We start from the raw sequence: 21,319 nt of genomic DNA, 5'->3' as shown, positions 1-21,319 counted from the left end.
AATTCACGTTATACCAAGAACTTTATCCCCTCACACGCTGTAATTACCCACATACCCGTCTGTTTGCATCTCATTTGTTTGTTTGTTGTTGGAGGGTGGAACCCCTCCTCATTAAAACAGAGGGGATAATTACACACCACTGAAGCTCTCGGGAGCTGGTAGAAATCCAAGACACCCGATCCAAACATCCATAGCCTGAGATGTAAAAAAGCATCTTTGCTTTTGGAGCAGATATTAAATTTATGTTTTTATGCCAATGTAATTCAAATAAAAACCTTTAAAACAACATTATTATGTTCAGTGAGGGAAATAATTATTTGATCCCCTACTGATTTTAAACGTTTGCCTGCTTACAAAGAAATGAAGGGTCTATCATTTTTATGGTATGTATATTTTAACTGATAGAAACCGAATATCAATCAAAGAATCAGGGAAAAACGTATAGAGGCTATAAATTGATTTGCATTTCAGTCAGTGAAATAAGTATTTGATTCTCTACCAACCAGCAAGAATTCTGGCTCCACAGATTGGCCATCTGCCTATATGGACAACAGATTAATCGAGGCACTTTAAGAAAGTACCCCTAAATAAACTGGTTATGCAAGTATACAGAAGATGGCTGTCAACAGAATCTGAATCTTCCATTTCAAACCACTCCACCACCATGGTCAAGACCAAACAGGTCAAGACCTGCACAAACCTTGAATAGGCTACAGACAGAAGCTTGGTGAGAAGCAGACAACTGTTGGCGCGATTATCTGGAAATAGAACATCTGCAAAATAATGATAATAGCTAAATGGCTCCCTGCAATATTTCCCCAATGGGGTAAAGAAGATCATGAGAAAGGTTAAAGATCATCCCAAAACTACAGTGAAGAAGCGTGTTAATAATTTCAACACCGTTGAGACCACAGTTAGCAAGCAAACCAACTGGGAACACGCTATGCCACAATAGATTTAAATTCTGAAGCACCCGTAAGGTCCTCCTGCCCAAGGCGGCCTACCTGGCTTGTCTGAAGTTTGACAATGAACATCAAAATGATTCAGAAAATGCTTTGGAGAAAGTTATGCGAGACCAAAATTGACTTATCTGCTGGGATGGTGTTCTTGAGGTCATAGTCAGCATTTCTCCCCCCAACAGAAGCACAGTGATGGAAACATTTTGCTGTAGGGCGTTTTCTCTGCTACGGGTACAGGATGACGTCACCGCATTGAGAGGTTCCATGTACTGTAAAATCCTCCCCTCAACTAGTTCACTGAACATGGGTCGTGGATGTGCCTTTAACAAACACCCAAAACATATTGCCATGACAACCAAGGAGAGTGGTTTAAGGAGAGGCACATTACATGTCCTAGACCCTAGTCCTACAGAAAATCTGTGAAGGAGGCTAAAACTCCAATTTGCGGAGCGACAGCCAAGAAACCTTAAAGATTTACAGAGGCGGGGACTAAAATGTATCCTAACAAACCTGGTGACCAACTTTCAGAAATGTCTTGCCTATGTGCTTGCCAACAAGGGTTTCTTCACCAAGTACAAAGTTATGTTTTGCTCGGGGATCAAATACCTATTTCACTGACTGAAATGCAAATCAATGTATAACCTTTATATAACATTTGTTCCACCTGATTTTGTTTTGACACTCTGTCTCTATCAGTTAAAATAAACCTACCAAAAACATTATAGACCCTTCATTTCTTTGTAAGTAGGCAAACTTTTAGAACCAGCAAGGGATCAAATAATTATTTCCCTCACTGTATGTGCACTGATATTGCTGGCGACTCTAAGAGGAACAACCATTTCAAAGCAGACAGCCTTGCAGATGCAGATTCAAAATGTTAAATAAGTAAAAACAAATCTTGTAAAAATAATAAATCATTAGTACACCATGGAAAATGGTTAACCAATCTTATTATTATTACCCTGGGTAAATTACAATTACTGGGTTAACTATTTCACATTACATGGATTAAGAAATAACCCAGGGTACTCGTTTCACGCTGTAGATTATCAAACCCTGAGTTAACAGTCCTATTTACATTTTGCGGTGTCAACAGTCATGTTTGGATATATACAGCAAATAACTGCTTGTCTCGAGTTTTTGCTACAGACACCCGCAAATCCTTCTTGGACCACTTGAGATGTTTTTCAAATGGTGATGGATTTCACCTGAATTGCTCTGTTTTACACTGCATATGTTTGGCACCGGAATGTGAGGTTTACATTGCATAACGTTAGGTAAGATGCAGTGCTAACCCGATTTCTTGCGTGACGTTTCTTTAACATGGTTCTTAGTACATGCTCTCTGATACATAAGGAATGTTGCTTTTAAAGCACGTATACCTTCCCACAGAGCCTTGAATAAATGAGTCTGATAATGGTACTTAAACTCTATCTGGTCTGAGTCTGATAATGGTACTTAGACTCTATCTGGTCTGTTACACATTATGTGCAAAATCACAATTATTATAAAAACCCAGATATTTTGAGGTGTTGTGCTCGTGCGTTCTATTTTTGCTAATGACGTCCATCTCTGTGGGTGTTTGTCTTACCCTGGATGCTTGGAAACAGAAATGTGCATGATTAAGATCAAAATGGATTCAGTCTCTGTGAATATTGGCCATGCGTCTCTTACCTAGATTGTGTCTCTTGTTTTTGGCGTGCTCGTGGATGTGTTTCTTGCTGAAACAGCCGAAGAACACACAATGAAGACAGGAGTGAAGTCGATTTAAATGAGCCCCACACATGTGACATATACATGACTTGGCCTAAAATGTGACAGAAGAAGAGAAAGAGAACGATTCAGGCGTTTAGGCACCATCTATGAATGAAGTTGCATCACAAATCATTGACATTTGTATTTTCAAAACTCAACATGAACCCATTTTTTGTCATTTCAGGTTCACTTGGTGCTGTACATGATGTAAGACATGATCACAAATCAAAAAGGCCCATCCTAAATGCCACTCAATCCTCAAGATATTACTCATGGTCCACACTTTGATGATGTAATGTGACATAGCAAACTTCTGCCCAATTGTCTGTGTGAACTTTACATTTTTATGCATCAAGGGTTCGTAATGGCTACAAAGGGAGCAACCAGAAGTACCCTTTTGAAAATGTGACAACCCGTGGTCTCAAGGCCTTTGCAGACACTGAAAGTACACATCAATGTGCCATTTGCAAAAACTTAAAAGTTTAATATGGAATAGCCTAGTCGTAAGTCTGTGTTTAGCATGAAAACAGACCCAGAATCGACTTGCTGTGGGTCTGGTATTTCACAGCATTGTTTCTGGACCAGTATTCATCAAAAATACACCTTCTGTCCATTCTTATAAACAAAAAGACCTGAAAAAATATATATACATACCAGACTGCATTGTATATGTTGTGGAAGGGACAAAAAAGAAAGGCCTTGATTTATTTTGTCTGTCATCAGGGTAATCTGATCTGAGGCATTGTGAGAGAAGGGCCTTGGTAAGGTGCAATTGGCAAACATATGATACGGTGTACAGATACACACATGTACACGTAAAACCATGCACCAAAACATCCTCATGGCATCATTAGGACTGTTATAGATTTTGGCAAGCTGTGATACTGGCTAATGTCATTATGTACAAAGATACCAATCATATCGTATATGATATGTTAATGAAACACTAAACCTCCAGATCATTCCATAACTGAACATTTTGACCCAGATCCTTGCTGCAAGTATAACAGACTATTTTATGAACAACATACTACAGTGCGATTTCTGCAGTATGTACAGCATATTCCATGCAGTATGTAAATGCCTGCAACACTTTCTTTGAATATCTACTCTCTCATCTCTACTTCCCCTATCCTCTTGCTCTTTCCACCTGCCTAGACAGAAGGCAGCTCCATGCTGTCAGCAATCCTTTTTGGCCGTTCCTGTTGGTGTTAATGTTCTTTTAGATTATACATCGATCTGAACCTCATATAAGACTGGTAACTGATAAACAAGACAAGACAGATCAGCTTCTTCATACACAAAACATCAGTTCTGCGGCTTTCTCACAGTTATATCTACATATGCCTAGTATTGAACAATGTATGTATTTCAAGTGGAAAGAATTCCACTTAGAGGAAGAGAGTAATGCCTGGTTCAGACTACACAAATTCAGCCTCATTTTGGTATGAATCGTTCTGCGTCCAAAATCAGTCAATCGTTCACTTTCACTATCGCAATATAGTTAGGAAATCTGTTACATTTTTCCCTAAATTAAGCTTTTTCAGTTTCAATTTTCTGGATTCTGTGTTTTCTGTCTGTTGCCCAAATATGCACATATATACACATATATAACAAAATGTACCACTGAAGGAATAAATTCCATAAAAATAGGGTATAATGAAAAACTATGTTAATAAACCAGCGTCTTACCAGTCTTACAAATGTACATATTTTGTCTTTCCTGTTTTTAGGTCTACATAAATGTAGGAACTTTTAATTATTGAATAATTTTTGTTTAATCTGACTTTTTATCTCGAGCCGCACCTGTTTCTCTCATCAAATTACCAGTGTGGCACTCCGAAAATCCATTTCCATCTCGATGTGCACGCCACAACGCATGCGCGTCCACCTCGCCCCATTTGCGCGCGGAAAAAACACAAAATGTGAATCAGGCCCAAGTTTGTTGAAGTGTGTCTGAAATCGAGTGAAAATATTCTGCTTGCTTGATACGTTTTTCGTCATTAAACCAAACTTTTAAGTCTGCAGCCAAAGTTTATATCCTGACTTCTGGTTTCCCCTCGTTTACTCATTATGTCCATAGGCGGTCTTTTGTGGCTGTTCGACCACAATAGCGTCTATTTTCCGGCCAGGCTAGAAAAAGACTGAAAGCTAAATAGAAGTAAAAACGCAGTTATGAGGAGCAGGCTGCGTAATATGAGTGTTTTTTTTTTTTCACTTAGATTATGACCACTTGACTAATAGCAGTATCTGCCAACAAACTTAAACAAAAAGTATGCTTCAGAACAGATTGAGAAGGTGCTTTAAAGTGTTTTTACAATGTTTTATTACTATGAATTAGACTGCTATCTTTTACCCTGCAATAAACACTTTTCTCGTTCGCAATGAAGTGCACTGATTTGAAGAGACATGTCTTCAATAAAGGTTTCATTTAAGCAATATTCTGTAACGCTGATTATTGCTTAATTCGATTTTATGAGATGAAGGTGGAAAAGAGAAAATCGGCCCAAAAATCCAGCCTCATTATCGGCCATCTGCATTTTCTTCTTCTAAAAATCAACAGCAGACGTGCGGGAAGTGAGCTTAAATAGAGATAAGTGTAACCGGTTACATCACTGGACTTCTATAACAAACCTTTCTGTCAGGGGCCATTTTAGTCAAACATCACTTGTTTATAATGCTTATTAAGTATTCTATAATCTAAACAATTATTTGGAACTATTTTCAAGTGTTCTTTGTTATATATTTTCATCAATTACATTTATTTTATAATAAATACGACATAAGACTACGCACATGCGCTGAGCCCTCTCGCGAACGGCGTTAAGAGACTGGCGCCGAAGTCAGGAAATCGTTGAATAAAGTTGTTGTCTTTGTTTTATTAAACACAAAAATATTCTTCATAAAATAAAGGTTGAACCACTGTAGTCACTATGGACTATTTTAATGATGTCTTTATACTTGACTTTCCACACGTTCCATGTATGTTGCATAGCTGTCTATATGGTGGGGAGTCTTTGTGTTCTGTAAACAAAGATTTTACGGTTGTGAGACGACTTGAGGATTAGTAATTCATGACAGAATTTTCATTGTAACCCTGAACTAGCCCTTTAATTAGTTACACTACAAGACATGATGGTTTCTTGTTTTTAGATGTTTTTTCTGCATTGAGAAAAATTAAACCACTTCAGCTTAACTTGTTGACCATCATACTTGGTTGATGTATTAAACAAACAATGGCCGTAAACTGTAGAAGCAACATGGGCAACCTGGTGTAACTGGTTGGTGTCAATTGGCGTAACAAGTATTTGTATATATTTATATACAGGAAAATTTATGTATAATAAAAGAGAAGCATCTAGTTTAGAGTATTAATGTGTTTTTTTGCCATTTTTACATAATTTCAAAGATTATTTAGAAAAATATGTTGTGTTTTCAGCATATGTCCCAATAAAAGTGGCACAAGTGCATTTAAATGTATATTTTAATAAAATCTATTTTATGTGATATTAAAAAATCTAAGCATGTTTACATTCAATATAGGTGAATAAAATAAGAAATTTCTCACTCTTTGGCAGTTTCACCATTTGACATTTTCTTGCTTTTAAAAAAGTTCTCTCAACTTGCCAACCCTTTTGTGTCACTGACCCACGTGCAACCACATCACGCTTTCACTCATAGTCACGCAAAACAAGCAGATTACATATTTAAAACGCCCCTAAATAACGTTATTCATAGCACAATTAGAATTTGTTAGGTAAATCAGATCAGATGGTCGACTCGGAATAAAAGACAGACGATTGTATTCGTGCTGCAGGGTGAAATTCTGTAAAAGACAAAAAGTTGTGGAGCTCTGGCGACAATATGAGGCGGAACCTTAATTACATTTCCTCCAGGGACTACCTTGACAGAGTAATAAAGGATAGATGCAACAGCGGAAGTGCTTAGAAGCCTGGTAGGAATTAGCATAAAGCTAGTTCAATTATTCTGAGGATAAGACACACAAAACACACCACTTCAGTTGAAATTGTTTAATGCTCTCTTTCATGTACGTCAGTCACTTCTCAGTGACATCATGTCATTAAAGGCAAAAAGTGGTTATTTGTCGAGAAGCAATTTACAGTCTAAAATGGTTTCTTGTCCACAACACAAGAATTTCAGAGAGAAAAATCGCAAGACCTGACACATCATAAGAGACAAAAACTTGTATAGTCTGAACCAGGCATAGTGAAAATGTTCTGGAAAAGCCAAAGTGAACAAAGGTTATTGATTTAATCTTCCAACCACCAATGCTGAGACCCTCTTCCACAAAGATACAATGGATTTGGCCAATGCCCCATTAAGCCATGCAGTCAATACTCTTATAACCAACCTTGCACATAAAGAAAATGGTCTATCCTCCTAGAACTGAATTCCTTTACTGTGTGACTGGCCCGTGGGGCTGATGACATCAGCTCCTGATCAGCTAGAGAGAAAAGCTTCTCTGTTAGCCACAGCAACATGCTATGAAAATGACACAGTGATGCTGACTCAATAAAACAGGCATCAAAAGAGTGGAAGACTGCAGTGACTGATCACACTCTTATTGGACAGATCCAGTGTGACCTCTAACAAAGCAGAACTGTCATCCCACAAAACCAGGGGTATGAATTTAATCTTCAACTACTTAAAGGAACAGATTTCTTTGGTGCCACAATCTAAAAGTCACTGTGTACAAATATACTGATGTACCAATCAGATCACAAGGTATCAGCTAAGTGACCATGCTTAACAAACTAGGGCTGAACGATAAATTCCATTTGCGATTAAATGTGAATACTAACCACAAAGACTGATTATTATGGGAATGTACAGTTTGATGCTACTCTGCTCGCAGCTGACCAGTACAATATCAAAAGCATAAAAATGCATGGAAAATGCGCGGCACGAAGCTTTCTCCTATTCCCCAAAGTGGTCGTGACGGAAGTTTGCTCTCTCGTGGTGACTGTCTGCGAGTGAAGAGAGCGCGTTGCACCTCATTCGTGTCGTGCTCTCGATTTCAGCATGTCTGCATTTGAACCATTTGCTGTGCCTGAAGAGCGTATTGTACCGAATGTTAGCCGTGACTACGCCAGTCTCTTTTTAAGCGTGCTTGCCGCATGCATCTGCATTCAATATAGGGCTGCGACTAACGATTATTTTGATAATCGATTAGTTGGCCGATTGTTTTTCCGATTAATCGGATAGAACGTTTAATTCGGTATTTTAATCAGAGATGCGAAAATATACACAACTGCCTTCTCCCAAAATATTGTGGATGTCTCCCTATTCAACAGTTAATTCATGTGTGTCATAAGAAGGAGCCGAAAATATTCTAAGGAAATAATTTTTTGTGGAATGAAAAGTGAAATATTTGTCATTCAAATGTAGTGAAGTACAGTAAAAAGTATCCAGAAAGTATAGTACAGATACTCAAAGTGTACTCAAGTACAGTACTCAAGTAAATGTAATTTGTTACTTCCCAACTCTGCACGGAGCATTGGCTCCTGCAAATGCAATGCAATGTAAGTCGCTTTGGATAAAAGCGTCTGCCAAATTCTTAAATGTAAATTTTAAATCGCGATTGCAATTGCAATATTGGTAAAAGAAATCCACATATGAAACCTCTTTAAAATTATGTTTTTAGGTTAGGAAAAACAATCATCACTCACACCTCCATATTAAACACCAACCACAGCCTCTGAGAAACAATTCATATAAGAGCAACAGGGTTTCTACATGTAAACATATGCTTACCGACCTTCACAAAACACAGAAAGAATGCATCACTAGGGTGTCAGTAAGCCTAATTTCTGTTCTTCCTTCAAAACAACAAACCCAGAGGGGCGACGGACTTTGGATATTTGACATTAAGGGTCAAATAACCACAGTAAGCCTATAAAAACCAGCGGCAGACTGCCAATCATATTGGTTCTCACAGTTTCTGGAGCAACCAGGCATCCAATCATTGGCTTACTGCTGTGTTTCCAAGATCACAAGTATGGTAGGAGGCATGTGGGTGATGAGAAGAATCATAGGAAGTGCGAGAGATAAAAGAAGAGAAACAAAAGAGAGAGAGAGATAGAGAGAGGGAAGGCGCTGATAATAAAGGATGGATGACAGTTCAAACACATGCAGATGAGGTAAATGAATGCTCCTGAGCCGCTTTGACTGTGATAAGCTTACTAGAGGCCAAATAAATGAGATCAGCTGAGGGAGCTTGAGCGAGCATGTGAGAGAGCGCAGAGGGAGTGGAAGCCTGGTGCTAAAAAGCTGAAGACAGCTCCAGGATGCAATAGTGGAGAGGGCTTGTCAATTACCCTTGGACCCTTTCTGCTAGGAGCCCATTCTGAATGGGAAGGACGTTAACGGTACACGTGGAACATTGTTCCACCTTATCCCGGTTCTAAAAGATTATGACAATATATTATCATTCATCATCTGTGGTAGCCTTGAACGTGTTCTTCAAAACATCTGGAACAAAGCCAACCTCCTCTCTAAATGGAAAAAAAAGGGAACAGAACATCTTGGGATAAAAAAGATAAAACAGTCTTGATTCGTATTTAAGAGGCAAAACCGCTGTGTTTAAGTATTTGTAGGGCTATGAATTATGAGCCAGTAAAACCATAGAGGAGTCTTTTATCTTTCTCTCGGAATCAAATTGCAACTTTGCATTTTCTGTCTACCTGATTTTAAACATCGACCATGTCTTAAGAAGCTCCTCGGTGGCCTGCCGTCGAGCACCATTGGTCACCTCGAACCTCAGTAGATATCTGTTGAAGCTCAAGAGGCACAGGCTGATGATATGGGACTATATAAATTTAATGCATGTCTTCCCAAGGAATGCATCCCTATGACTAACGTTCCATGGTAGAATTAATTATTGATAGTTAGCTGGAAGCCCATTACATGCAGAATAGATGTGATACAACCAGCCTATAAAAATTTTTTAATGGTTAATGAAGACCATGCTAGTAAGCTTCAGTGCGTGCTGGTGTTAATCACGGCCATGATTTAGATTAACTTTGTGTAGTTGAGCGCCATGCTATTTTTCAAAGGAAGCCAATTTTCTTGGCCTGAAACTAATGGCCATTCTAGTAGTAGAAGACATGTTTGGGAACATTAACAAGTAATGCGTAAAATGTTAATTTGTATCACTTAATGGATAAAAAGGTCAAGTGATTAAGGGTGTTTTAAAGGGAATTATTTTCAGATTCACCCAAAAATAATTTGTATTATCTTATTTATTCAACTAACATTTTAATAAAACCCTCCTTTGACTATTTCTTCTGAGGAAACTAAAGAAATAGAAGTCAATAGATATACAATGGAAGTCAACGGGGTCCGATATTTTTCAAAATATATTCATAAGTCATAGGTTTAAAATAACAAGAGTGGTATTAAATGATGAAAAGAGTGAACTATTTTCTTAAAGACAGGTGTATATAAGCACATAAAATAAAGCTACTCTTCTAAATGCACATAAAATAAATAAAAAATAAAAGACTGACATGGAAAACGTACACAACACTGGTTTAACGCCGGTCCAGAACACTGCACAAACAGAATACAACCAACAAAACATTTAGAATCAAAATATTAAATTACTATTTAATTTGATTGGCTGAGGTGCCTCACATGATGTGTAAGCCGTTATGTGTAATTAATTTTATGAATTACATTACTTATATTGAAATTAAATCACGTCACCAAACGCAACATTTATAAAACTATTACGTTACATAATCCATAAACGTGATTTCTTATTCACGTCTGATTGATTTAGCTGTGGAGTTGAAGACGACAGTTCACATTATTCCACGTTCCTTCACAGTGTCATCAAGCTACGCCGTTGTCGTCGTTTTAAACATACCGGTTTTAATGTGCGCCATCTGGCGGCGGATCTTCCCACCTGCACCTTTAATATGTAGTAATTGCTGTCCGAGCACAGCAAATCTGCAACCTTCTCTTAATGCGTAATAATTGCAAGACGTCTGAGCAAAGTAAATAACATGACATTCATAAAGCCAGCTGTGTGGGGAATCATTACATTCGATACGTAATATGTAGAAGCAGTAACTAAACAAACCCTATACTTAGAAGCAACCAAAATCTATTTACTTTAACATTTTTGTCCCCACACATTACAACGTGTTTGGAAAAAGACAAGTTAGCCAATCACGTCTTCATTAGCGTGGCTTTCATGGTCAATGTGTTTTCTCATCTCCTCTCTCTTTCTGCTCTGTGCATTTACCTTAATAGTGGTAACCATAGCAAAGGAGTCCTACTGCAGCAGGGTCTCTGTAGAAATAGGCGTGTTTGAATGTACAAGCTGTTCTGATGTAACTGCTAGAACAAAGTAGCAGACTGGAACAGCTTGGATATATTAGAACGAGACAATGACCGCACATAAGCAAGGTGTCTCTTTCGCTAATCACATGATTAAACAAGTCCCATATTTATAGTAAGTAAATGTGGCTGAGAACACAAAAACTCAACACTGGAAAGCAAACGTCTATATTTGATGGTGTAAGTACTGTACAAACATTACATCACTGGTGCCAATATAGAAAGCTCCGCGTCTCTGGACATGATACCATTAAATGGCATACAGCCACCTTAGAAAAACCACACGGGTAACCTGAAACAACCTATTGTGAGTCCTCTTTGAATTTACCAGCTGTATTCCAGAAATGCATTGGCTAGTCTCACACAGCCAAATAAACGGAACCCAAATTGTGAAATCTGAAAGAACCATACATTTGGATACAAAGGGATGACCTAAATGACATGTGAATAATGATTACATTGGACACTAAACCATGCATTGACAGTCAGAATGTATAGTTTTCTTTCTGCCAAGCGCTTCACACAAATTTAGTTTTTTCCTCACCCATTCATAATATGAACCAGCAGATACCTTTTGAATTTACAATATGTAAATTTGGATGCTAGATGGTGCACTTTCGAAACAACAAAAGGCGAGGCTAAATTACGTTCTTGGGAGAGTGGAATTATGGGTTTTCCCCGTCCAGAAGCATATGAAGATCACCCATTATGCTCACGTAAGAAGTATTTAATTTTATGTCATCATAATGAATTGGCTTTCACGAAACGTGGAACGTAATGCTACATTAGCCACGAATGATATTGGACTTTGTCTATTGATTTGGTAACGGAATGTTACACAGTTTTACATGTTTAAAACAGTCATACAGTCGTCGTTTAAAAAGTAAACTACGTTTACTCTTTTTTTTTTTTTGGGTTACCTTAACTCGCCAAAGAGTAATCTTGATAACAGAACAATAGAAACTGTGTACCAGATGCTGTATAACCACTTCTGCATTATTTTCGCACCGAAAGCATTTGCTAGATCGAGCAGCTTCAATAATTGTGCATCAGTTGACGGAATAGGCATTTGCATATTATTTTAAATCATCACATTCACAAATACAAACCATTTTAAAGCATCAAGTACTTGCGTGCTCTCAAAAGACAATCTTCAGTCAGTGCACTCGGGCATGCGCACATGGGACAAAGCCGCCACTCAAACTTCATGCGAAAAGTGTCAGATTTAGTTATTTTCGCAACTCATTATGCATAAATGTTCAGACACACAAGTTATAATGCCCGTCTTGGCGAGAATACAAACAAGCACAGTCGGTTGTCTTCAGTGAGTAAATCTGAACAGAATTTGCAATAAGTGTTATTGCTTTATGTCTTAATGCGCCGCCACGGTTGACTGTTGTCATGCTGCACATGTGTGGGTGTTCAGACAGTCCTAAACATAGAGGAAAGGTTTAACTTACATTCCGAGGATAAGCAGTTTCATGGTAAAGAGAAACATGCATCAAGTGGAGCCTCTTTCTGACAAATATTGTTTGATTATTTCCTTACTGTTTACCATGTTGTTACTATCGTAGACGTGTAGTAACCATGGTTTTTGGCAAAGTGTTTATCAGATCTCTTGTTATTCTTAATTTTGAACACATTTTTACACCAGACATGTATATGGGTTAAAAATATCGGTTATTGGTCTACTTGACCTGTAATAATTGATATCGACAGTGAAGTTTAGGTGTGCGTTTGTTCATGGCATTTTAGTGATGGATGTTATTTAAACTGTGGATGTGGAGATCGTTTGAAACTGGTAGACAGCATCCCAATGCTAAAAGATGCAGGACTTGAAATGCACGCGGTAAGTCAAACTAAGTCATACGTCTGTGTTTTGTTACTAAAAACTGCCCTTTGCAGTTTCGTGTAAAATATGCATCAGTCTGGCAGTGATCAGGTTGCGGTTGTGAATTGTGCCGTCTGAGACCTTGCATTAGTGCACAATTTATCCTTTAGTCCTTCATATCAAATCTGTTGTTCCGCAGCAAGGTGATGCAGCCAACAGGAGCAGTGCTGGCAAAATGCCTTTATAGCATTACTGAGCTCGTCATATTGCTATGTCTCCATCTTGGGTACAACATGTAAGTGGAGACGTGAATCCAGTTCCTTTCACACCTGGTTCGTGGCCTTTGGACTGTGATGTTCTCTATTCTGATGTTATATATGACCTTGTGTTATATAGGTAAATGCATCTGGTGATGTTTCTTCAAGAGATCCCAGTTTCTAAATTTCCCTCGTACAGGAATGCTGCCATTTAACACCAAACCAAATAGATAAAAACTTATTAAAAACCTGTAAGGGTTGGGAATAGTGGGTGTGCCTTATAGGTCAGACACGGTTTAATGCAACCTAAATTCTTGTTTGCTGCAAATATAAAAGAGATTTACTGCACAGATGTACTAAAAGCGCACCTCCCAAACTGCGATTATACAATAATACATTACGTAGAGTTTCTCTTTTGAAGTATTGCAGCTACTTAAGTGAAATTTCATTGCCCACTCAAAACATTTATGTAGCTGGATCGCAGAAAAGGAACCAGTTTGCAATTATTCTTGTAAAATGTGACACCATTTCTGCATTAAGGAAGAATACCATTAAGAAAACGCCGGGCTAGATCCTTTTGAAATTCAGTTGACTTGACCTCAATTGTGGTGATGAGTCATTCAGTCCTGAATGAAACAAAGCCTGAACAACACGACTGCATTTCTCCTATATGAATTACCAGCACATTTGTTTAAAATCCATGAAACGATCAATAATTCACATATATTCCTGCTAAACTTGGAGCTTGTATTTCCATTCAGAGAGATTTGATACCCACCCAGAGATGGAAATCCAATCGTGTATGGGGGGCTACATAAAAAAGACCCTCTTGATGCATATATCGGTCATAACAACCATTTGTTTTCCCCGTAGACGAGTTAAGTGAGGAACTCCGGTGCTTAAACTATTCTTTGCAGCCGCGAGCTTCACCATCATCATCATCGATGTATCTGCATCATTCTACTCGAGCGTCAGTGATGCTGGTGTGGCGCAAGGGCCGCGTGCTGCTCAACAGTGTGGCTACATGGCATTTAAGCAACATCAGATAAATAATAATGCCAGTATTAAAATTGGAGATGCATCATTAGACACTGGCTACAACATGTTGCTGCTCCCGGTTCACATACAGATAGGATTATGAACAGTGAAACTGAAAGCTACATTTGGCCATTGGGCAATCAATGTTTTTAAGGCCTGGCAAGTCAAGTATCAGCATCAGAAATTGTCTCAATAAGGTTCAGAGAGTGTTGCGTGAATGACATGCATTCATCAAGATTCGCTTGGATCTTTATCACGGCCAAATAGCATCTTGTACTAATCAGACTGTGCTGCTCAATAACGTTAGTCGCCTTAAAGGAACTAAAACGTTGGCAGCCGAAAAACATTTCTAGATACCCACATCCACGAATGCATAAGGAGTCTGCGCTGCGCAGGCCAGCCAATTCATCCACTTGTGTTCACACAGGCTAGCAACCAAGACCTGGAATCATAGCCTTGGTGAAATTAAATCAAATGTAACAAAACGCGTTAGCATTTCGAACAACGCGTCTATTAGCGTTTGACAGGCTAACGCGAGCTGGCATCGAAAAGGATGGGCCGATGCAATGCACCACACTGGGCTCTGGTGTATTTTATTTACCTTGCGTTTCCTGGTTTCAGCAGAGCCACTCCACACAAAGCACTGGTATATGACCCGCAGATTCTGCTTCCAGTTCTCCACTTTAAAACTGTTCACATGGGAGCACCCGGCTGGACTCATGACAGAAACCACATTCGAGTTTCTATGTATTTCAGCGATAAAATATGCTCAACTTAAGTCACGAGGAGAATTATCCGCCAATTGTTCTGTTTTGCCAGGCAATGCAGCGAGCCACGACAGTGTCGAAGATGCGTGTTACACATGCGGAGATCTTTTCTCAGTATCCTTGCTCCATGAATATGTATTCCTTGATGGTATATCAGCATACAAGCTTCTAGTATAACTGAGCACACTTTGATATTGTATTTTCCAAGTCGGCTGTTTTAATGGACGGCAATGGAATTCAACTGAGCACCGTGGGCGACGCAATCCTGGCGATATCAAATGCCGATTGGCCGATGGCTTACTGTTCGCGATATTGATTGGCTATCACGTGTGCTCTTTCCGTTCAACTCCCGCCTCTTTTTTAGAAACGCGCGACACGATTGGCTAGAGATGCCGCTCGTCTTTGTTCAAAGACGTGTACGGCGTTTTAAGGTTTGTGATTGGCTGCAAAACCAGTTCGAGTCGGTCCTTCATGTTGGTTATGTCATTCAAGCAAAAAACAGCGTCCACATGCCTGCCTACCTGCATTGAAGTTTTGAAATAAAAAATCAGTGTTGTCATGAGTGTGATATGCGTTGTGTACTTTTATTGTCGTTGCGTGATTGAGGACTCGGCGTGGTGATTAATAATAAATAGGTATGCACATATTAACAAAACTATAAATTCTTTAAACAACCTTATTTGATAGGAGCCTAAGTTACTTCGATCAAGAACACATCTTACCCCAAACCATGGAACTTAGAAATTCATCTAGGCCAATCTCACGTCACACAATAATAACTACTTACAAATAATAAATTGCTTGTAAATAAATTATAATTTCAGTACCGTTGATATAGCCTAAATAATATTTATTTATGAAAAAAATCGTAAGAGGGTAAAATATGACTTGAAAACCATCAGATTCACTTGTTAAATACTAGTGCTTATTTCTAAGTGTTCCATTTATGATAATTTTACAGTTTAGCTCAAAACATGGGAGACCTCTAGAGGACTAAATTAACAGCACAACATTTTTGCCATAGACCTTGTTTCCGTAACAATGTAGAAAATAGCAAAGGCGCATTAATTTGACTATTCAACTCATAGGATGAATTTAAGCAAAGCAATAGAACGCTTTGGATTGGAGAACAGCATGCTTATACATGTCAAATAAACATTTAAATGCGGATTGAAAAAGGTGACCATGATGCGAGACCCCCCCAATGCTATATAACCTTAAATATAACCTTTCACTGAAGATTAAGAATTTTAGATAGAGGAAAGTCATTATGAAATCAATGTAAGTTTCTCTAAAACACATTGCTCTTAATTATTCATACCCTTTTAAAACGTATTCTTTGTCAAGATAACAGCACTGCGTCTTCACCTATAACGCCTAATATGTTTGGAGAACACCCGACAAGAGAATCGCTCCAGGCCTTTCAGATTTCCAGCTCCATGTTGGTGCTTCTCTTCAATTCTCTACACTCATTTTCTGTTCAGGTATGGAAAGTGGGATAGCCATGGCAGAAGCTTAGTTTTTTGCTCAGTGCCCCATATTTGTTTTGGTTTTGATGTTTGTTTTTAGATCATTGTCCTTCTGGAATATCCTAACTTTGCCCATTATGTGACAGTCAGGTTTAGATTTTTTATATTCACCCATTTGATCTGGTGTTGTTTTCTGCTAATAGGTTAGTTTTTTTATTCTGGCTAGTAATTTGACATTGCTACCACACCATCCGCACATGATTTTCTTAATTTCATTCACCTCGACTCCGTCCAGAAAAAACAGACCCCTCTCAGGCCCGATTTTCAAAAGCACATCTGATCTAGACAAATGACATTAATGACCCATATTGTATCCAAAACCAAAAGGTGACAAGTTTGCACCCCAGATGACTCATCAGAAGAAAATGTTTTTTATCAACATTAAGAAAATATCTCTTAATTTTTCCAAATATTTTTAAAGGAAATCTGGCTAGGGGAAGGAAACCAGCAAACACTTCCATACTACAAATAGGACCGTTTCATCGAACATATGCGCCTGGACTGTTAACTTCCGATCTGTGTTTGTTAGTCGGTTTTGGCTAGTGCCTGATAATATAACTATTTACACTGAATTTATTTTAGTTATGTGAATATTAATTTATACTATTATTTAATTGTATAATAATTGTATTAAATAAATGATTTGTTGAATTTTGTTGTATGTTAATTCTATTAAATAAACAATTTGTTAAATGGGCCCTGTAACTTTGACGCATTTGTAGGACATTGAGCTTGGTATCGCAGTCTAAACATGATATAGTGTTGCCATTTGACAACAGTGGGCATGTTTGCCAGCAGAATGAATCATAGTCAGTTTCATTTATTTTCAAAACAACAGTCAACCTGAAGATCTAACATACACTATTTTGTATGAAAATCCAAATATCATTTCCTGTCTGCAGTCAGACACAGATAGACATTTACAGTGTGGTCAGGCTATACATTATGTGTTCCCTGGGAATCAAACCCACAACCTTTTACGCTACTAACCCAACGCTCCAACCACTGAGCCACAGGAACAGAACAAATGTGAATAGATCCATGAGGAATTTGAGGCTTTAATAGTAGTTTAATCATTGGTTAAATTCTCATGAATGATAACATATACTGTACAACACATGGTAAATGAGATTCACAGAGCTCACAAACGGTTAAAACATAAGCTGGGTGTCTGTAGGGTCTTAAAAAGTATTAAAAGTTGATAAATACATTTAATTCATTTAAAATGAAGTCCCTTCGAAAACGATTAAAAAGTTTTAAATGCTATTTACCAAGGTATTCAATTTTGTATCATCTTTTCATATTTATCCAAAGAGGTCATATGCTAAAGTTTCCCTTATTTTAATCATGGCATGCGGGCAAATAGTGGGAGGTCCATTTACACCTGTTTGTTAAACAACATCGTAGACTAATGGGGAAATGCATGTTTTCATGCAAATGGTTGGAGGATAAAGATTCGGAACCATGGCTGAGGGCCTCCTCTGAGAATAACCGTGAGGTTATACAAATTATAATAATTTGTGGCAGCCTTTAACACAGATTTATTATTGATTCATAAACATCAAAATTTGAAATACTGTAACATTATTCAAATTGACTTACTTTGAATCATGTTGTGTGCTCAGAATATCCGGCAAAGTCATCAAAGTCAGTCTGAATCCTGCATTTCTTGTTCATGGTTTGTGAATCAAGTGCATGTATGTGAATGGGTGTGTCAGACTGACTGCAAATGACAGATGCTTTGCCCAATCATTTGCTCAAAACACAAAGACATGGATATTTCTATTACTAGAAGTAAAGTGCATTATTTTTGTTAACACAATAAATGAATATGAGTAAGGTCTTTTCAGAGAGGCTAACAATATAGCAAGCTAGCATTGAGCATAAGATCCCACCTTCCATCAGAAAAAACATTGTTTGACAGACAAGTTTGATATCCTATCATTGCATTCTGACCGGATGCAATGATTGGATGAACATTTGGTCCTACGCCGTCCTCTGAAGAAACATATGTATGTATGTATATTTGACAAATTAGCGATTGCTGTAAGGTTGTAAAGAGAATCACATACCCTGCCTTTAATTGTATGCATTAATATATTAACGTTGATAGCCATAATACAATTTTAAACACAAACTTTTGAAAACTGGTTTAACTGGTGCAAATTCTTGAAAACTAATATCTACAGAAATGTAAAATCTGTGAGAAACAGTGACATTGTTACCAAGATTTAAGCAGCCTCATGCCTTTCTCTTGACCATCTGACCAATTGAAGACTCTTATTACCTTCTGTTGACGAAGACCTCATCTGTGGTCATCATGAGGTTGAGCATTCAGTCCGACCTTGCTCTGTCAGACTCAGACGTCCAGAGAATGAGAGAAAGAAAACAAGACAAACTTATTAGCGTAGAGGCCGCTCACGTTGTGCAAAAAATACACAATATGACAAATGTTCAGGCTGACTAATGCTGCAAAAACACATGTAGACAGTTTACTGGCTGCTTAGAAGGTCATGTGAGGCATTACGCCTGCCCGCAAAGACAAAATACTGTACCAAATATATCCGTTGAAATGGCATGATATATAAAATAAAAAGCTGCACTTTTCAGATCCAGACATTCAGTCCCTGTAGTTTGGTCTAAATTCTGATTAAAAGTTTTTATGGAAACTAGTCGAATTCAAACGAACATCCTTCGGCGAACAGAACCCTTGTTACTGAAATGACATCTGTTATTGACACCAGGCCCAACGAACGCCAGGTCCTGGAATGCACCTATAGATATGTTGAACACCGCCTTCACAGAAGAATATGAACGATTACTTCTCTAGCCCCGCCCACTGGTTCGCGAACGAAAGCACTGAAGTAACACAATAGAGCGAGCAAGCAACAGAAATGCTGTTAAAAAGATAGCTAAATATTGTGCAGTGCCTGGTTGTGGAAGAACACAGTCGCTGCATAACCTTCCTTTGGAATCCCAACATTAGGAATGCGAGTTTAAATGTTATTATTAAAGACTATCCAGCTCTGGATTTACAGAGAGACTTTAATGTTTTCGAATGTCAAAACCACGCCCACTTCATAAGTAGACCTTAGAGTCTAAGGCTTAGACAACAGTATATAATAAAATAATAACAACGGCCGGTTCAGGACACCTCTTTTATGATATTGAACTTTTTAATATGACGTTCACAATTTAATACGCATTTGTGAATTGTAGGTTTTTTAAGTTTTCGATTTATATGTTTTTTCTGTGCATTTCATTTCCTTATGAATTAGCTGTTTATCGTTGGTTATGAGTCTATGTGGGAAGTTGTATAAACACCTCTCTGTGGCTAACAGCATTCACATGAAGGAGTAGGGTGTTTCGATTCTCTGTTGGTTGGAGGGGTAGGGGAAAGGCCACATAGCCCTTCCAACTGATTTTTCGGAGGTCACTTCAAATGAAGGGATATGAAATTTCCAGTATGGTTGCTCAAGCGAGTAATGAAAGTATTTTATGGCATTGATAAAGATTTTAACGACAAATAGGAACCTCTATTAAAACACATGCAACAGCACCTCAGACTAAAATGGATACAACACAGAGGAGTACAGATAGCTGGACCTTGTGGGGAAAAAATCCTGTTTATTACACAACTTGCAACAAGAGTAAATAATTTGACACAAATACTGATGTCACATGTATATTCCGTTCTGTTTCGGTTTAGTCTTGGTTCTGTCAGTCCTTCCTCCACCAGTGTCTGGTCTCTGTACCTCCACCAGGCTCCTCCCCTACTCACCACCCTGACCCCACGGACTGCTACCTCTCCCTGTTGCCTGATCCTTGTCCACCTCCTGAGCACCTGCCCTCCCTCCCTCCCTCCCTCCTCTGTTGGACTTTGTTCTGGGAGGGGGCGAACTGTCACGGTTTTGTTCTGGTTTATTTCTGTTCCCGTTTTGCCTGTTCATTCGTTAGTCCCACACTTGTTTCTGTTTCCCTTGATAACGTTTCCCCATGTATTTAAGCCCTGTGTGTTCCTCAGTTCATTGTCTGCTTTTGTTTCTGATTTTGTGTGATACAGTTCTTGTCTTTTCTACCGTGGGCTGCTGATTATTTATTAAACACCTTTTGTGGAATACTTCTCCTTGTCGTGTGCTTACTACCAGTATTTTCACTGTTATGTATTTAAATCTGCTTATGGTGTTTTTGTGGTTAATGATCTTATTGTGGTTTTGTCAAGTATTACTTTTACTGATGATTTAGAAGAGTGTCAAGGAATATCACAAAAGTAGTCTGTTCCTGCTCTGTGGTAAATTTAAGTTTAGGATTGTTATGATAATGTTATGCAGAAATAACGGTTTGATCACCTGAATCGTTCTCTCTCCCCTATGAAGTACACTATGGCTAAGGTTACAAGTAGGTTCATAATTTTCTTCCATTTATTTTATGCATTATTTATTTATATTTTATTTATTAGGTTTTTCTTGCTGCTTTCCTTTTTCGGTCAGTTGGTGTCTACTGGCTGCATCTGAGGTGCATCCCAGATCTTTAGCTTCCAAAACAACAAATAAACATTACAAGTACAATTATAATAAACAACACTTCTTAAATTGTGAATTAATAGTTATGGGTCTCACTGTACCTGTTAGCTGAAAGACGGAGCTTCTTGTCTTCCATGAGAGAGGGCTGAGGGTTAGGGTTGGGAGCAGGTGAATGCCTAGATATACAATTAGAAATACAGTTTCTACAAACCATCAAATGATAAGTAACAGTAATGATAAGATAAGTAATTATAAGTACAGCATTTATTGTTTACATGGGCAGTGTTAATATC

At 38.2% G+C, this 21,319-nt stretch overlaps 1 protein-coding gene across 3 annotated transcripts in view; it reads right to left on the bottom strand.

Annotated features, from left to right (window-relative positions):
- Positions 1 to 15,282, bottom strand: part of usp22 (ubiquitin specific peptidase 22) — a 32,624-nt gene extending 17,342 nt beyond the window's left edge. For 2 of the 3 annotated variants that reach the window (XM_079476052.1, XM_079476054.1), the window contains exons 1-2: positions 14,809 to 15,268; positions 2,634 to 2,766 (exon numbers count right to left, since the gene is read on the bottom strand). In XM_079476052.1, the coding sequence (XP_079332178.1) occupies positions 2,634 to 2,766; positions 14,809 to 14,928 (253 nt within the window). In that variant the 5' untranslated portion in view covers positions 14,929 to 15,268. Of the gene's footprint in view, positions 1 to 2,633; positions 2,767 to 14,808 lie in introns of all 3 variants that reach the window. The other variant, XM_079476053.1, reaches the window with a different exon arrangement.
- Between the last annotated feature and the right edge of the window lie 6,037 nt (positions 15,283 to 21,319).

This window comes from Barbatula barbatula (assembly GCF_947034865.1).
Source record: "Barbatula barbatula genome assembly, chromosome: 16".
Taxonomy (NCBI): domain Eukaryota; kingdom Metazoa; phylum Chordata; class Actinopteri; order Cypriniformes; family Nemacheilidae; genus Barbatula; species Barbatula barbatula.
Note: the sequence above shows the minus strand (reverse complement) of the source record. Positions and strands in the feature narration are given on the sequence as shown.